This window comes from Alosa pseudoharengus, unplaced genomic scaffold, assembly GCF_046254945.1.
Source record: "Alosa pseudoharengus isolate Yale_2024_CS ecotype anadromous, Long Island Sound unplaced genomic scaffold, YU_APseudo_1.1 YU_APseudo_1.1_scf_8, whole genome shotgun sequence".
Classification (NCBI taxonomy): Eukaryota; Metazoa; Chordata; class Actinopteri; order Clupeiformes; family Clupeidae; genus Alosa; species Alosa pseudoharengus.
In genome coordinates, this window is record NW_027468870.1 from 8,214,992 (window position 1) to 8,231,124 (window position 16,133).

Genomic DNA, 16,133 nt, shown 5'->3' on the forward strand with positions numbered 1-16,133 from the left:
TACAAAGAGATGTACAAACGCAGAAAAAAGCTACTTCACTAACAGTACAGATCAGACATGACATGACAGACTGAGAGAATTGCAGAAAAAACAGTATTAGTTCTGAACTAATAGTTTGCCAGCTAGTAAGGCATTATGACATGGTGTTTTAACATTTATTCAACTCACTGCAGCTAACTACCTCTTCATCCCATACCACTTTCAGACAGACAGCCTGTAAACAAATGCATAATTTGTGTACCACCTGACTCATATAGGCTACCTGCCAACATTTCCATGTATGTGACTCACACATCTGGCTTTGAGGCTCCCTGGCAGTCAGGGAATTAGCACCACTGGCCCAGTGGGGACCACTTAATCCAGCCTTAAGCACTTAAGTTTAAGCAATATGCCACTACCACCAGTCATCGTACACTCAAATGCATGCGTGTCAACTATACATGGACATTTGCAATGCACCAACGTTGCATATCTTTAAAAAAAAAAAATGCTTGCAAATGGTCTTGCACTAGGAAAAGCTGTGCCGTATACCTAGTAGCAGACGCTACTATCCAAAATGACAAAAATAATTTTTAATCTTAACCATTACTAAAAAATAATACATAATGTGTAGCCCTATTATATTTTTTAATAGTGATGCAGATACTAAGCTCCTAACTGGCTGCCTGACCTGGCTTTGTCTTGGCCTAACAATGCTGCTAGTAAGTCTATTGATGATGATGATGATGATGATTATAACGATGAGGCTGCAAATGATTTTAGCGGATAAAGGATGAGTTTCAAAATGGCAAAGCCTTCTAGGATTGCCTTCTCGGCTGTTGAAAAGGTAGACGTCGCAGGGTTCTGAGAAACATCTAACATAATGTAGGACGATCTCAACAAATTACATTCTGCTTGTAGGGCTCTGAAAAACAAGGCAGTGGTGGTTTACGAGTTCACTCTGACTAGTCGAACGTACTATGGAGCTGGTTCACGCATGAGCTACACTTTGTAGAGCACGGTAATCACATATTGTTATTGTAGGCCACAGAAAACCCCACTCCCCTGAATTGGTTTCGTCCGATGTTTGTCTGACATGACACCATCATCAACATCCCAAGACATTAATAGATAGAGATGCGTTTTGAAATCTTAATTTACATCTGTAGTCTTTCGTTTCTTTTATGATCAACGTGGACGTCTGTCTGTCCGTCCTACAATTCTGCCGTAGCATGGAACCTTTGTGCTTTCAGGAACTGTGAATGTTATTTATGAATTTCTATCACTTAACGTTACGGGCGTAAGTTAGCTAACTAGCAATGATAGCTAGTTGTTTTCATTTATAATTGAGGGACGGTGTAATTTCATCAAGAGCGTGTTTGAATATTCTTAACGAAGCCAATATTAAACAGTGAAAAGTCCTGCCGATTGTGGAATTGATATGGCTACTTATTCTGACATATTTCGATGAATGGATCATCAATTTCATGAGTTAGCTATGCTATTGGAGGTCAGTGCGATAAATACAATCGACTACACTACAAGGTTAGCTTGTTAGCTAACGGATAGCTCTTCATCCTCCATATCTAGAAATTGGTTTATCCCTAGCAAGCAGTAACGTTAACGTTACACTATGCAAGATGGTTCAAGGCCTCTGCATCCCGGTGTTTCTCAGTTAGCAAGGTAAGTAAATATATGTACATGCATGACTACATTTGTCGATTACATATGACATAATATTCCTATTTCAGGAATGAAGTCATGGGATTTTCACATTATTGTAAGGTGTTTAAGCTAGCAAGCTACCTTGTCGTGCTATTGTCAGGACGGTTCGGCTGTTAGCTAGCATTCTAGAAATCAGTAGCCAACCATCAAGATAAACCATAATTGTATAATCTTGTAACGATTCTCCTCTACAAACAGTTGAACATTACAGTGGTTCCACAAGACAGGGTGGAAGTTGGCGTTGTTGCCATGTCTTGTTAGCAAGCTGTACCATTAAGTAAGCTAGCATGCTTGCTTGCGATTTTTTTTTTCCAGCTAGGGTGGCCACATAGTTATGGTTAGTGTAAGGTTAACGTTGTTAATATGAACAAAACCTACGTCAAAGAAATATTATCGTCGAAACCGTGGTAACGACATTTATTCAACATGACCCCAACTATAACCATAGTTAAAGTAACCGCCCGTGCATGTACAGTAACGTTATTTTGCTAATTAACCAAACATTAGTCTAGATATCGCTAGCTAGCGAGGTAACGTTAGCCAGCCATGTTACCCAGCAACGTCTGTCTACAGGACCTGGTTCAATCTCAGTGTGTGCAGCTGTCACGATGAGACAAGCAGCTCAGCATTGAGGCCACATGTGGTTTTGTACAGTAATTAAACAGAGAAAAATTATACGTGAATACGCGCATGGTTGACTAAGTGCTAAGAGGTTGTTTGCACTGTACGCGTCGTAAAATATCTAACGTAAGCTAAGGTTAGCATCTAGCTATCAATGACTTATATTAGCCGTCTATAGTAACAAGCTCCGCTGTATGCAAACATTTGTGAGAGCTGTTCTATTATGTCTCCTGCACAAGCACGAAGTACATTGCAGAATGCTATCTTCGAGAGCATTGACAGCTGCAATGCAAAGGTGCAACGTTGTCTTCTGAAGCGATAGATATCAGCTAACGTAGCTAGCATTAACGAGTTATGGAGACATGCGAAACATTTTGGTATGTATTAGGTAAGTTGTTGCATGGAATACATCTAATTATTGCAGACCGGTATCATTAAAGTATATTAAGTGAAGAGGCTGTATTGGCAGTAGTGTAATATGTGTCAGGTCGGCTAACGTAATTCGATGAAATTAAGTTGCAGTCAGCCGGACGTTCCACTATGATGCAGCCTGTACAGGATAATTCTAAGCAGATAAGCTAATTCATCCCATTAGCAATGCATCATTATAGCTAGCTAACTAGGTAGTTAGTTGACGTCAATTAGCCAGGGCCTACATAAACAGTGTAGGCTAGTCTAAAGTGACCATGTTATTGACAGCTAACATCGTGCTTCACAGTAGATGAGGCTATAATTACAGTGCATGAAAATGCACTGTTCTGTTATCCGAAGTCTTCTTCTTATTATTATTCTTCCCACCAAATTTCTGCGTCTAATTCAGCTTCAACCATTTAAGTAGAAACTTCGTTTAAACTTTGTAACGTAGGTCTTGAAAAGGACACTTGAGGTATGTATTTTTCACTTTTGTAAACTTTATACTTTTTGACATATTAATAAAAAACAAGCTTATTTTCCCCCATAGACTTTGCATGGGCACTATGACATCACAATGGGCTAATTAACTTGATTTGCACCTGTATCAACTTCCAGCTGCTCAACTAGGCCCCATCAAAAAGCCAGTTAAACTGATTGCACCTGTATCAACTGCTTTCTGCTCAATTAGGCCAACTCTCTCCATGTATCTTCATTCTACAAGGATATAAGGCACATTCCATCCAACTTTCTATCCATTCATCCTCTTCAAACCATTCACTCATTCACCCATTAAACTATTCATCAACATCCATTAAACTTTCTGTCTATCAACATCCATTACACTATCTACATTCAACTTTTAAACTATATACTCTGTCTCAGGCTTTAAGCATACAATCTGGCTCTCTTAAGACTACATATTCTGTTCAACTATTTCCTCTGCCCACAACTGTTTCCAAATAAATGTCCTCACTACAATAATTCACCATTAAATAATTTAACTATTTAAACTACTCAACTATTTAACTGTTCAGCCATTTCAACTGTCAGTTGTTATCAACTATGACTCCTGCCAACTGTTTCCAAATAAAAGTTTGTTTTACATTTTATGTTAATATACAGTATGTTTATATTTTTCTCAAAATTACATTTTCTAGTTATTTCTATTGTCGATGTTAACGTTATTTCCCCTGTCCGTAGAGACACAACCAACCATTGGTACATCAATCAAGCAAGTGTTCCGTTCCATCTATAAAATACACAATCTTTGCAAGTTAAGCCATCCTAAAGCCATCCTTACACCAGAAGACTTTGACATGTTTTGTGAAAGATTCTTGAAAGATTGTAGTCTTTTGAGTATAGCTTGATTGGGGGGCATTAGTTAAGACTCCAATCTGTCAAGAATCTTTCCCAAAATCTTGTCAAAGTCTTCTGCTGTATGAGTAGCATTAGCTGCCTACATTGTCTCAACCTATTTATAGAATTAGATTCTGTGTCTGGTCAGTTGTTTGGTAACATCCTAGCAACTGGGGTCTTGTACAGTGTCTACACTTCGGTAGCTCTTGGGTATCTTCTTAGGCCTGTACTAGTTGCCCCACATGCCAGAAATCAGTGAATATGTTCTTTGATTTCTGGTCACCTGTGAATCCCAGCAAACACATAACCTTTAGAGAACCTTTAGGGAATGTTCTGGGAAGGTTCCCTAAAGGTATTACCTTCAGAGGACTGGAAACAAAGTAGGGGGCAGCTTGTCCTCAGAACAAAAACAAAACCCTGTGTAGAGTTTCTCTAGGAAGGGAGGGTTGAGCTACCTCTCTGGTGTGTTTTGGTCCTTGGTTAAAATATAGGCCTATGTTGTTTGGACAAAAGCGTCTTCTAATACATTTAAATATAAACAAATGCAACTTGCTGTGCTATCGCTGACTAAATTTCTTGTTCTACTCATATACTAAACTGATTTATGCCAATAATGCTTGTATGATGACATGCAAATAAACTATGACAAAAATGCAATGGTAACTGGACTGAAAACCACTTATAAGTCACCTTGGTCATGTTGAGATTTATTGTGGTCTAGTAATTTACATAAAGGTTTGCTATGGTTGATATAGTGGTGGTTGTTAAAATTATATCATTATATCATAAAATGATGCTTTAAATGGTTTAAATTTGTACACCACTCTCGCCAAATATCATAGGGATGGATTGTAACCAATTTTAAAAAGTTAAACAATAATTTATCTGTTCTGGAAAGTTGGTTGTAGCTTACTGGCCTCAAGCATAGCACTTCCTTAAACTCAGTCTTACTTTAATCAGTGCTAGTATGTTGGTGTCAATCATTTTGGGAAAATATTTACTTTATAACACATAGTCTCAGCTTTTTTTTTCTTTTGTCTTTTTTCAGGTGAGGGAACTGTCATCATGAGATTGTAAGACTGTGACTCTTCCCTCCAGGTGTGAGAGAATTGGAATTACAATTATTGATCCTTTACAGACAGACAACGGTGTCAAGGGACAACTACCACTCTCAAAAAACTCTTCCCCATTATCTTCCATCTTGCTCCTCGCCATGTCATGATCCTGTGCGCAACCAAAGCATTGCAAAAACAGTCTGGACCTCAACACCAGCCAAAGGATTTGCAATCTGGTAAGGATGGTCTTTCTTTTGGTGAATGAGCATCTTCCTATGGCTATGTTGGTTTTGTTTTTTGTTCTACCGGTTTCTAAAGTGGTGCCCTAATTATGTCTCTTTTTACAGTCCCGTCCAGAAGCCCGTGCCGAGGAACCTTGCTGGCCTACAGATGGCTTGATGCCTGGTTAGTTTAAAAAATAATTAAACACTGGTTTCCATAGCTCCTCAACTCAATTTCACAAGTGATGTTAGATGCCAGAACGTCAGAACCAGAATAACAGCACTATGTTAGTTGGAAATGTTAATGAAATTGCTCCATGTAACGTTACACATTGTCAGTATACTCTGTTAGACCCCTCAGACTGTAAGTGTTTTATGCATATTTAGGTGTTTATGTACTAGTGTTAATGTGTGGAATTGCCATTTGAGGGTCGAGGTAGCCTCACTGTTTTGTCAAGATGGTTATTCCGATGGATTTTGTAAAAGGGATGTAAACTCCTCACCTTTTAGATTTAAAAACAGGTCACTTGTGAGATTCATGCAGATCCGTGGAGAAATTATTTGAGGGGTGTAGGGTTCGGAGCAAAGCAGATGTTTACTTTCTGGACTGCCCACATTCATCAGAAACCCAACCCAACTTTAGCCTGATATCACTACACTCACTCACCACGTTTCACTTTGTGAAGAGAGTATGGGTACTCTCCATTGGGAAATACACCCAACACTATCATCGTAATGGGTGTAGTCCTTGTGTTAACTTCGAAATCATTGGTCCAGGTTGATCAATTACATTAAGGGATTCCTAATGTTATTTCCTACCTCGCCTAACCTTATGCCTAACAAATGCAATTTCTTTTATGTTTGCAGGAATTGATACTACAGTTTACCACTGCCTCTTTTGCTTTAAAAACGAACAAATGTAACCCGCCATCCTGGTGACTGAGGGAAATGTAAGCGCATTGAGAGGAGACTTATTTCAGTGAGATAAAAAGTGAGATACAGGTGGGCGGGGCCAGGCTTACCCTACTCTGCCCCTGATAAGCTCTGACCCTAACATTCTAACCTTAACCAACGCACTCCCAACAAACCATCTAGCAAAAAACATTGAGTACTAGCAAATCAGAAATGGAGTAGAACACCAGCGGGAAAACCCTAATTTCTTGTTCTTAGTATAGACAGTAAAAGGTTCTAAAGGACAGATTGCTGTAGAAGCAGCTGAGAAGACCAGAGACATGATATTAAACGAAATTGACAATATATTTTTAAGGGCAAAAAGACACTGCTAATATACTTGTAATAATTAGAAATAAGCATGTAAAGTGACTGTCTTTCAAAAAAAATTCTCCCCGAAGAGCAAGTCCCCGCTTTGTCCACACAACGTTCTCACGTCCTCCACACATAGTTCTCACCCTTATCTGTTTGCATTTCTGAAAAGAGCTGTAACTATAACTACGCACCCAACTTGGAACATTGGTCCCTGGTATGAGTCAGGTCTAAGGCAAGGGTAATCAAGGTCAAGTTTATTCAGGCACAAGGTCAGCTTTATTATCTCAGAAAGGGAAATTCAGGTGGTCAAGATTCATAGGTACAGACAGTCATTAGAAGAACTATAGATGCTGTACATTGTGTCTACACAATGTACAAGTGTAAATACTTCCGTCTGACTCCAGGTGCACTATGAAAGGCATATGCTATTTTACTAATCAAGAATGACCTCTGAATGAACAGCCAAATCACATTTCACACTCATATTTTCTTATATATTGTACAAAATCGCTAATCATCATGGAATTAGATATGCTAACTTCTGGAGGAATGCAGAGGCTATGTATGAGTTGATGGAATAAGCTGTATGCAGTAACAGACATGTTGAACCCTCTCAATCTACAAATCTGAAATTTGTTTTTGAGTTCCACTTTGCTACATTTGGCAACATTTTATCCAAAGTCAGATTGTGTCATTGCACCTATTGAAGTGGCCGAATTGTGCCATTTGTTGTGACTTGTACATGCTGCTTGGGCTCCTCTTGCTGCTTTATATTTTTCTCTTGTGACTTTTGTTGTGCTACTACATCCATAGGTAGATATCTGTGGAAGATTATTTTCTATTGTCTTGTTATAAAATTTTAGCTTCTAGCATTTATCTTTTTCAGGAGAGAATTTTGTAATGTATTTTCTTTTTTTGTCCTGCCTTCTCCAGAGAGTAGTTACTGGCAGCTCTGCCCTCCTTCCAAGCCCAGCCTGCAGAGTGTGCTGAGTTCAAGCTTTCCCCCGGGCCCTGTGCCTCAGGGTCCTTCCACCGAACACCACCCTGAGGGGGAAGATCTGCACCGACCCCTGGTCCCAAGCACTTCAGTGACGGACCTGTCTTTTCCCGGTGCACCCCCTCCCCCCCCGCCGCCCCCCAAACGCCACTGTCGCTCGCTGTCTGTGCCAGAGGACCTGTCACGCTGCCGATACACCTGGCGGCCCAGTGCCTCAAAGGTCTGGACACCTGTGAACCGTCGATGCCACAGTGGAGGGGGAGCGGGGGGACCGTGTCCACTTCGTGCCCCCAGCTCTTCTCTGAACTCGTCTCTACACTCCTCTTCCAGCCCTACGTTTTTTAGCCTCGCACTTTCCCCTGACTCTCCGCTGCCATGGAATTTTCCCTTTGAGCCCAGTGATTCTGCAGGAGGCAGTGCCTGTTGTTGCTTCTTTCCCTCGCCGTCCTCCTGTTCCTCCTCTCCATCTCCGCTCCATCCACCCCCTCCTCCGCAGAGGCGCTTTTCCCTCTCCCCTGTTCTCATACGAGAGACTGCCGCCACAATCCTTCCTCCACCTCCAGTTCCTCTCCAACCCACTGCCCCTCCAGCGGCTGTGCCTGCCTCACCTTCATCTGCATGCAGCACCCCAGCTTCTCTGCGCAGGGCCATTCCACCTCAGCTGCCACGCTGTCACTCCCAGCCCTGCGACTTGCTTCTGCTCAAACCTGGTCTGAAGCGCAGGAGAGATCCCGACAGACCTTGTGCAAGGCCGGTGCTGGACTTTGCTAAGATGACTCAGGTAATTTGTGGAAATTCAGGCTAAATTGTTATTACAGGTCATTTGCTTCAAACTCATTCTGATTCTACGCTGACTTGGGGAGAATGACGTTTCTGACATTGCCAATACACGACAGGAACGCTTGATATTACACTATGTAACATTGTTGATTGGGTCGCATCATGACCCTTTTAGTGGGTTTTTGACTAACTGTACCGTCTTAGCTTGGGGTGAAAAGGTACACATATTTATACCGAACTGTTTAGGTACAGGATGTAGGGTAAAAAAAGAAGTGTACTGAATGTACCGAATGCAGTCTTTAACAACTATACAAGAAAGTAATACAAAAAACAGTAACCCTAACAGAAAGTATTTATCTATAACATGTCATAATTTTCTATTTCACATCATAATGTTATATATTTGTCATTGATGTTGGTAAATTCCCTAATGCTTTATATATATATATATATATATAAACAGCCTATCAGTCAATCAGAAAAAAATAAGTGTGTGGTTTTCAGTTAGAGATGTGAATCTATCTCTAAAGCATATATATATAGATAGATTCACATCTGTAACTGAAAACCACACACTTATTTGTTTCTGATTGACTGATAGGCTGTTTAATTCTGCACGTAAACTAAACAAACAGATCCAATAATTACTTCATTATGCCCTAGCGTACAGGGGCGCTTTAATACCACCTGAGGCCACTGGGCTATATGTTTTTAAGCCCCCCCCCAAACCACAAATATTAATTATGATACCCGACCTTCGATCTGACCCGCCTATTTACATAACGTGCGCTTTTGGTTGATAAAGGCTACACTGCATGTTAGGCTATCATTATTGAGCCTATGTAAAAACTTTACATGAACAGGAACAGAAAGCCCTCCTTAATCACGTCAGCCTACCCATGACATCGCTTATCAAAAAGGCTAGCCTACTGCACGAAAACAACAGCGTTGAACTTTTACAACACTAGCCTATAGGCTAAGTTAAAAGATGGGTTACACATATGGACGTTTCAAGCTTTTCAAAAGTGCATGTTTGTCGTGTCGGGGGGTTCCCCAGGAGGTTTTTGGAAATTCTGTCTACTTAACACACCATTCTAACGCAGATAGGGAGGGACAGAAATACTTTTAGCCTCCAGATGTGACGTGATTATATTGGCTACCTTATGCATTATCACTACACGTTAACAATCAGAAAACATAACATAGGATATTATTTGTGCAAATGGGTTAGCACAGACTTGGCTTTTGGTGAACGGAGATGCAGATCACTAAATAATTTCTTTGCGCAACAGCCCATGTTCTGCGTTAACTCCAGTGAGACAATAACCTGACTCCGCCAGATGGATTTGCTCCGCATATCCATCTGGGAACTTTTCATTGAAGAACTTTTGGGAAGGGGCGGACATACTGGTTAGCTGATTGGATAAACCATCTGTCTATCACCACCTTTGTTGGTTATCGACGGGCCAAATCAACCAATTAGATGAACAAAGTATTCTTCTAATGCCGTTTAACATACAATTAAGTTAGGTAACGTGACAAACGTTAAGATGTTTTAACTTACCATTTATGAACCTAATCAACGACAATTCCCATCAAGTTTTCACGGTAGGCCCTACACTTCTGAAGATAGTATATTCCTCCATTATGAACTGGAATCAGCCGTGGAGGATGTCTGTGTCGTTCATTCCTCCCAGCTGCATGGCTGAGACTCATAGCTTCACAGTTTACCCAGGAATACTTTCTAATTTGAATAAAACTTGCGCGATAGCTATGCTCATCTCTGTGGATGCCGTCATGTTATTCGTTGCGTCACACCTCAACCCGCCTCAAAGCCAACGCTGATTGGACGTTCGTTTGGTGAACTGCTCCAAATTTTCTTTAACGGAAAGTATCCAGACTGATCTGCGAGTGAAACCCTGAAGCTCGCGAGATCAGGATGGTCTCACGAGGCTAGTGAGACAAGTGAAATAGGCCTACATGTTTTTAAAACCGTTTCATTGCCAGGCTATTTGCTACGATATTTACCTGCTATGCCTTCTGTTTTCATGGACAGTTACAGGAATCCACATCATTTGTTTATCGTTGCTTCAATCCAACCCACGTTATCTCCATACAGGGTGTCCGCGCGGTAGTAAAAGGTAGTAAATGGAATCTACCAAAATTAAGGCCCTTGAAAGGTATTAAAAGGTAATAAATGCAATTTGACTTGGTAGTAAATTTTTCATCACCACCTCAATATATAATGAGTTAAAATTTTTTGCTTAATATTTGTGTCATGTTTTAACTTCATCTTACCTAATTAAAAAATATATACGTGCTAACAGGACCTGAGTCAGTCGGAGTTGATAGCAATGACGTAAAAGTAAACTGTGTAGAGTTCTGTGGTTGACAGCCTATCAGCGACGCCAACAACATTTTCGCCTCCGTTGATATTACAGGGATGCAAACAACGCGCTTTTCGGTGCCTCCTTCACGTTCCTTTGGGCGACTTATATGAATCGTACAGATCCGAAAAGTTTTTTCGGGCGGGGGATGCAGGGATGCTTTTTGGCGAGACTCGTTTTTTTCACGTCATCTAGGCCCTACCGCAGGCTACCAGATATTATCATCTGATAATATTTGTAGCAAATGAGCGGTAGATGTAGGCTAGCCTATCACTCTGATAGCAGCTAAGAAAATATAGGCTACACTCTCAGTTCGCACTAGGCTACTTCAGCTGGAAGTTTTAACAACTGTGGACTTGACTAGTGTGTAAGCTTTCGTTCAGCTGTCAGTGGTGCTGCCATCTGACTGTCATCATCCAGAACCGTGCAATAATGAAATTATTCCACCTAGCCCATCAGTAACAAAGTTCAAACTAGTCACTGAGATAGTAATCGACAATTTTTTTTTAAATGTAATCTAGACCTACTGTAATATCTAATGTTACGTGGGAATTGCAAGAAAACGAGTGAAAACAATTCACTTTTAACCACGCAAGTGCGTGTGTCATTTATTGTCGATCAACAAAAACAGCATGCAGTTGAAACGTAACTTAAAGTCCCAGACATTTAAAGGGACATCGATCACTCAAGACATAGGCCTACACCACAACTGAGTGAAATGCTTTGAATAGCCTACAAAACACTGCATTTAGATAACAACTACGTGAAGAACTAATAATCTAGTTAATGGTGAATTAAGTTTATGGCATTCACATTTAAAACATTCAATAGCCTATGAAAACTTGATCAGTCAGTTAAATTGTTCTCATAAAAGGAACAGCAGGCCTACAAAATATTCCAAATAGGCTAGTTTTATTGCAGTGACAGAAAACGTATACTGCAACATACGAGTTTAAACCATGTTAAATTTGAAAGCATCTAGCTAGTGACAGGTGGTGTAAGGGGGGGGAAGAGAACAAACTTTGTAACCTAACTGATTCCACAGTCATTGTTCATTATTTGGCCTATAATTTAGCCTATAGTATTGGCATTTGAATCCATGAAAATTAACCAAAATCTATCATTTCCTATCGACAACAGACCCCAGCAACGCATCGAATCGTATTGCTACACATTTTGAAGTATTGAAAAGAATCAAATTGTTGGCTTAAAGAATCGATATTGTATCGAATTGTGTAAACTTAATTTACACTCCTAAATGTCATCCTTATAATTACTGTTGTTTTGGGAAGTATTTATCATGCAAGCATCGTGCAACCATACTGAGTAATGCAATGAAATCATAGTTTTCAATTTTGCATTAGTAAAGCAGTCCACTGATGTGCATGTTTTCACGGACTGCTTTAGTGTCAAATGTGCAACAACAATACCATACCAATAATAATGGATTTATATATCCATATAAATAGATTTCTGGTACTATCCTTAGACTGGAGGGTTTTTTTTTTTTTGGGGGGGGGGGGTAGTCGGTGGTTTGTTCTTCATTTTTGACCATGTTTGGTTTTTAAGTGTCATTTGTTTTTTATTATTCACCTTATTAGGGCTAAGGACAACTGAAACTCAACTCGACACTACAAAAAAGCATTGTTGTTGACAATGACAATACTTAATGATCACAATTAGAAATTGTTAGGGTACCTAATATTGATTTATACCTTATAGCAAGTAGTAGGCTAAGTGGTGCTTTGCATACCCCCCCCCCCACACACACACACACAAAAAAAAAGGGCTGCTGCTTGATGTCGTGTTGGTAGTAAAAAATATTGTGGAGGTAGTAAAAAAGGTAGTAAAAAGTAGTAAATTCAACTCTATGATTCCTGCATATACCCTGCCATAGTTTGTAAGTTTGTCAGTCAGTTTCAGCCTAACTCCTCTACTACACCCGTTGGGATTTATTAAGTTTTGTTACATTTTGTTACACTTTAGAAGAGAAGACAAAGGGGGCCTCTGCATCGATGTCATTGTAGAGCAGTGCGATGTGCTCAATTAGGCTAGCTCCAGAGTAGGCTAATGACTGACGCCGAGAATACGGACACGGCCGTTTATTATTATTGATTATCATTATTATTATTAGGAGGCCCCTCATTGGTCGAGGCCCCTGGGCTGAAGCCCAGGTAAGCCCCTGCATTTAGGCGCCAGTGCTAGCGTAGAGGTCATGCGCGGGACTTGATTTTTCAGTCCTGCGCCCGCCCGCTCTCGCAATATTCTGTCCCGCTCCTGCATTAATGTGTCATTTTTAGTCCCGCTCCTGCCCGCATCTGTAACATGATGTCCCACTCCCGCCTGCTAAAGCCTGCATGCAGGAGGGATGGCCTATTCAGTTTTTCTTTCTGTCTCACGAAAGGAGCACACACACCTGAGAAAGACTCCAGATGTCTGATTTTAAGTTTCTTGGTTCTGAATGTAGGCTAACAACTGAAGTAGGCCTAGTCTGGTGCCCTCTTCCTCTGTCATGCTTTTGATTTCGAGTTTTGACAAGCAGGAACAAATTGAACCCACGTAAACGACAATAGGCTATAGGCCTGCTATCCATCAGTTATGCTTAAACCCTGTTTTTTAATGCTGCCTAACAGAACATCCAGCTGAACTATAGTTATGAGCACTACTTTAATCATTTCCATATTTAATTTTAGGCACATATTTAATTTGCGGGAGTGCAGTGAATCATCGGTTTGTCCCGCACCCGCGAACGCACCTCTCTCATCCCGCCCGCTCCCGCAAAAAGCTTTCAAAAGTTGTCCCGCGCCGCACTCTTTTACGTCGGGACCCGCGGGTCTACCTCTACCCTAGCGTACGGTTTATCAATCTAATAGCAATTGCTATTATGTTCTCTGTAGAATGGTATAAATCTACCTCAGATATAACAGAAAAAGGGACTCTTAAATGTATATAAGTACTGAATTGTAAAACAGCTATTAAATTCTTTTACATTTTATTTTTACTTTCCACCAGACTCGGAGTTCTGATCCCCTCAGCTGTTTGGAACGTGGGCGACTGGCATGTGGCGGGGATGTTTGCATGGGTCTGGAGCCTTTCTTGGGAGACTTCAGAGGCCTGTATTCTCCAGCTGAGGGCCTTGGAAGGACAAGTATTGGGCCACTTAGTGAAAGTGATGAAGAAGAGGAGGAAGAGGGTGACGATGGTGACCCTGATCATGAAGGAGGACCACAAAGTGTTTTTGAAAGGGATTGCACAGAACTCGACATCTCCTTAATTGAGGAGAATTAAATGTATATATATATATATATATATATATATATATATATATATATATATATGAAATTAAGACATCTCCAACGCCCCACTCTTCATTGCCAGCATTCAACACTTCTTCAAATCCCTGTTACTTTACAGGGGCAGGGCTCTCAGGAACACCAACACTCAATGACAATGATCTCTTGACTACTGTCAATTAACCCAGGTAATACAGGTAGCCATGGATGCTGACTCTCCATCATAGTACATTCCAAAACCTATTGCTGAGACATTCTTTGGGTCGTGAATATTCATAATCCTGGACACACCCGATATTCCCTTAATGTTTTTGGATGTCTTCTTAATTCACCCTGAAGCTGACTTGGATAGAGTATGTGGAAAACAAGTCTTTGACGTCTTGCTTTCTTTCTTTTTAATCTTTCTTCAAGTTTTTCCAGTAGTACAGTAGAATTTCTTGGATGATGGTGATGAATTTCGGTGTTTGTTCAGTTAAATTCAAAAGGGCAGTGTGGCATTGCAGTTTCCTCTGCAATCCTTTCTATTTTCTGGTGAAATGAGTGATCCAGCATAAGCCTTAAAATTCCAGTCTCTCTTTCTGTCTCTCTGGCTCTCTCTGTCTTGCTCTTAAAATGCTACTAGGAAATGAATTGTGTAGCTGTTGTCCTTTTACTGTTTCTTTTAAACTGTTTTCTTAATATTTCTACTCTATATAACTAATTCTCTGAAAATAGAGATATGTAGATATTAATAATGAATGCACTGTGTTAAGTCTAACAACAAAAAAGTGTCAGCAACCACTGTATTCTGAGGGCACATTGTAATTGTATTGTACAGCAACCATTTGTCTATAACAAGTTATGTGTAAAGATGTTAGCTTGGAGACTGGGCCAGGTCATTACTCTCTTCTAGTTATTATTATTATTATTATTATTATTATTATTATGTGTTATAAGATGGTTTGAAATTCCAAACTCAGTTTGTGTACAATAAAGTTTATGGAAATTATTTTACAACAAACAGATCATGGAAGATGTATTATTTATTTGTTTATTATTTATTGAATTCTGTGATAAGTGGGCATACAGTACCTACTAAGCAGAAGTGGTTTTGAGCTACTTTTAGTCTATTGTCAAATGGATATGGGACTGGTTTAAGACTATACTGACTGAGTGTAAATAGATTGTTGTTTTCTTTCTTTTTTTTCAGAATGTTATGCATCAGTCCACAATTCTGTCAAAAGAATATCACTCTGCAGTTTTTGTTTTATTTACATGTTTATTTCATGTAAGCCCACTCTAAGTATAATGTGCTCTCCCAAAAAGGGCACTGAACTGCATTCTCTGTGTCAAAACTTATGAATTTTCTCTGAAGTCTTATCTAAGAGGGTTGATACATGAAGCTCACCATAACTCAGCCAACAAACTAAGGAAGTGCATGTTCAGGAGAGTGGTAGCTTCAATAAGAGAGTGGTTGTCATTGCCTTGAAACAAAAAACGTGGGAGATGGTTCTCTCAAAATCAAAAAATAAACATCTAAAATTCTGTTAAGTGATTATTCCTCATCATTGGAGTGACCTTTTTCTGTTTTTCAGGTTGAGCTGAATTGCTGATGGCTTTTTCATACAGTTGCTATGAGCTGAGGCTTTGTAATGGTAAGATTTAAAAACCTAAAACCTGTGCATAGCAGCTATAATTATGTATTAAGATAGCATACAGGTAACTTGCTATAGGTTAGTCACTACTGCAATCTGATGGTAACTTCAGAATGATGACACGTTCTGTTATTTTGATTATATCTAATTTAAAGTTGTTGACTAATCAATTTGTCATTTTACATAGAAGGCTTATTTAAAAACTAATCTGACCTCACACATAGACACTTTGGAGACCAAACTCCACAGTTCACGTTACGTGGTGCCTTTAGTGTACGGTAAAGATCACATGCCCAACCAATCTGGCCGAGCTTCAGCTGTTAGCATCATTTGCTGTAGCTATGGTTTGATGGGAAGTTTCTTCCTCCTCGCTCTGTTGTAGGCTTTAAACACTTTCAGTTTTAT

At 39.9% G+C, this 16,133-nt stretch overlaps 1 protein-coding gene across 3 annotated transcripts; it reads left to right on the forward strand.

The window, feature by feature from the left end:
• The first annotated feature begins 1,065 nt into the window (after positions 1 to 1,065).
• Positions 1,066 to 15,618, forward strand: fam53c (family with sequence similarity 53 member C). 3 transcript variants are annotated; one of them, XM_076275273.1, is made up of 5 exons: positions 1,066 to 1,662; positions 3,191 to 5,386; positions 5,498 to 5,555; positions 7,571 to 8,415; positions 13,814 to 15,618. In XM_076275273.1, the coding sequence occupies exons 3-5, from the start codon at positions 5,549 to 5,551 to the stop codon at positions 14,087 to 14,089; spliced, it is 1,128 nt and encodes a 375-aa protein (XP_076131388.1). In that variant the 5' UTR covers positions 1,066 to 1,662; positions 3,191 to 5,386; positions 5,498 to 5,548; the 3' UTR covers positions 14,090 to 15,618. The 3 variants fall into 3 exon arrangements, with proteins under 3 accessions (XP_076131388.1, XP_076131387.1, XP_076131389.1); XM_076275272.1 differs by having other exon boundaries at positions 5,144 to 5,386; XM_076275274.1 differs by having other exon boundaries at positions 5,234 to 5,386.
• The last annotated feature ends 515 nt before the right edge of the window (positions 15,619 to 16,133 follow it).

Bases quoted from the DNA above. Each gene is read 5' to 3' on its own strand.
- fam53c (XM_076275273.1), top strand. The intron at 8,416-13,813 runs GTAATTTGTGGA...ACTTTCCACCAG, and splicing joins ACTTTGCTAAGATGACTCAG to ACTCGGAGTTCTGATCCCCT.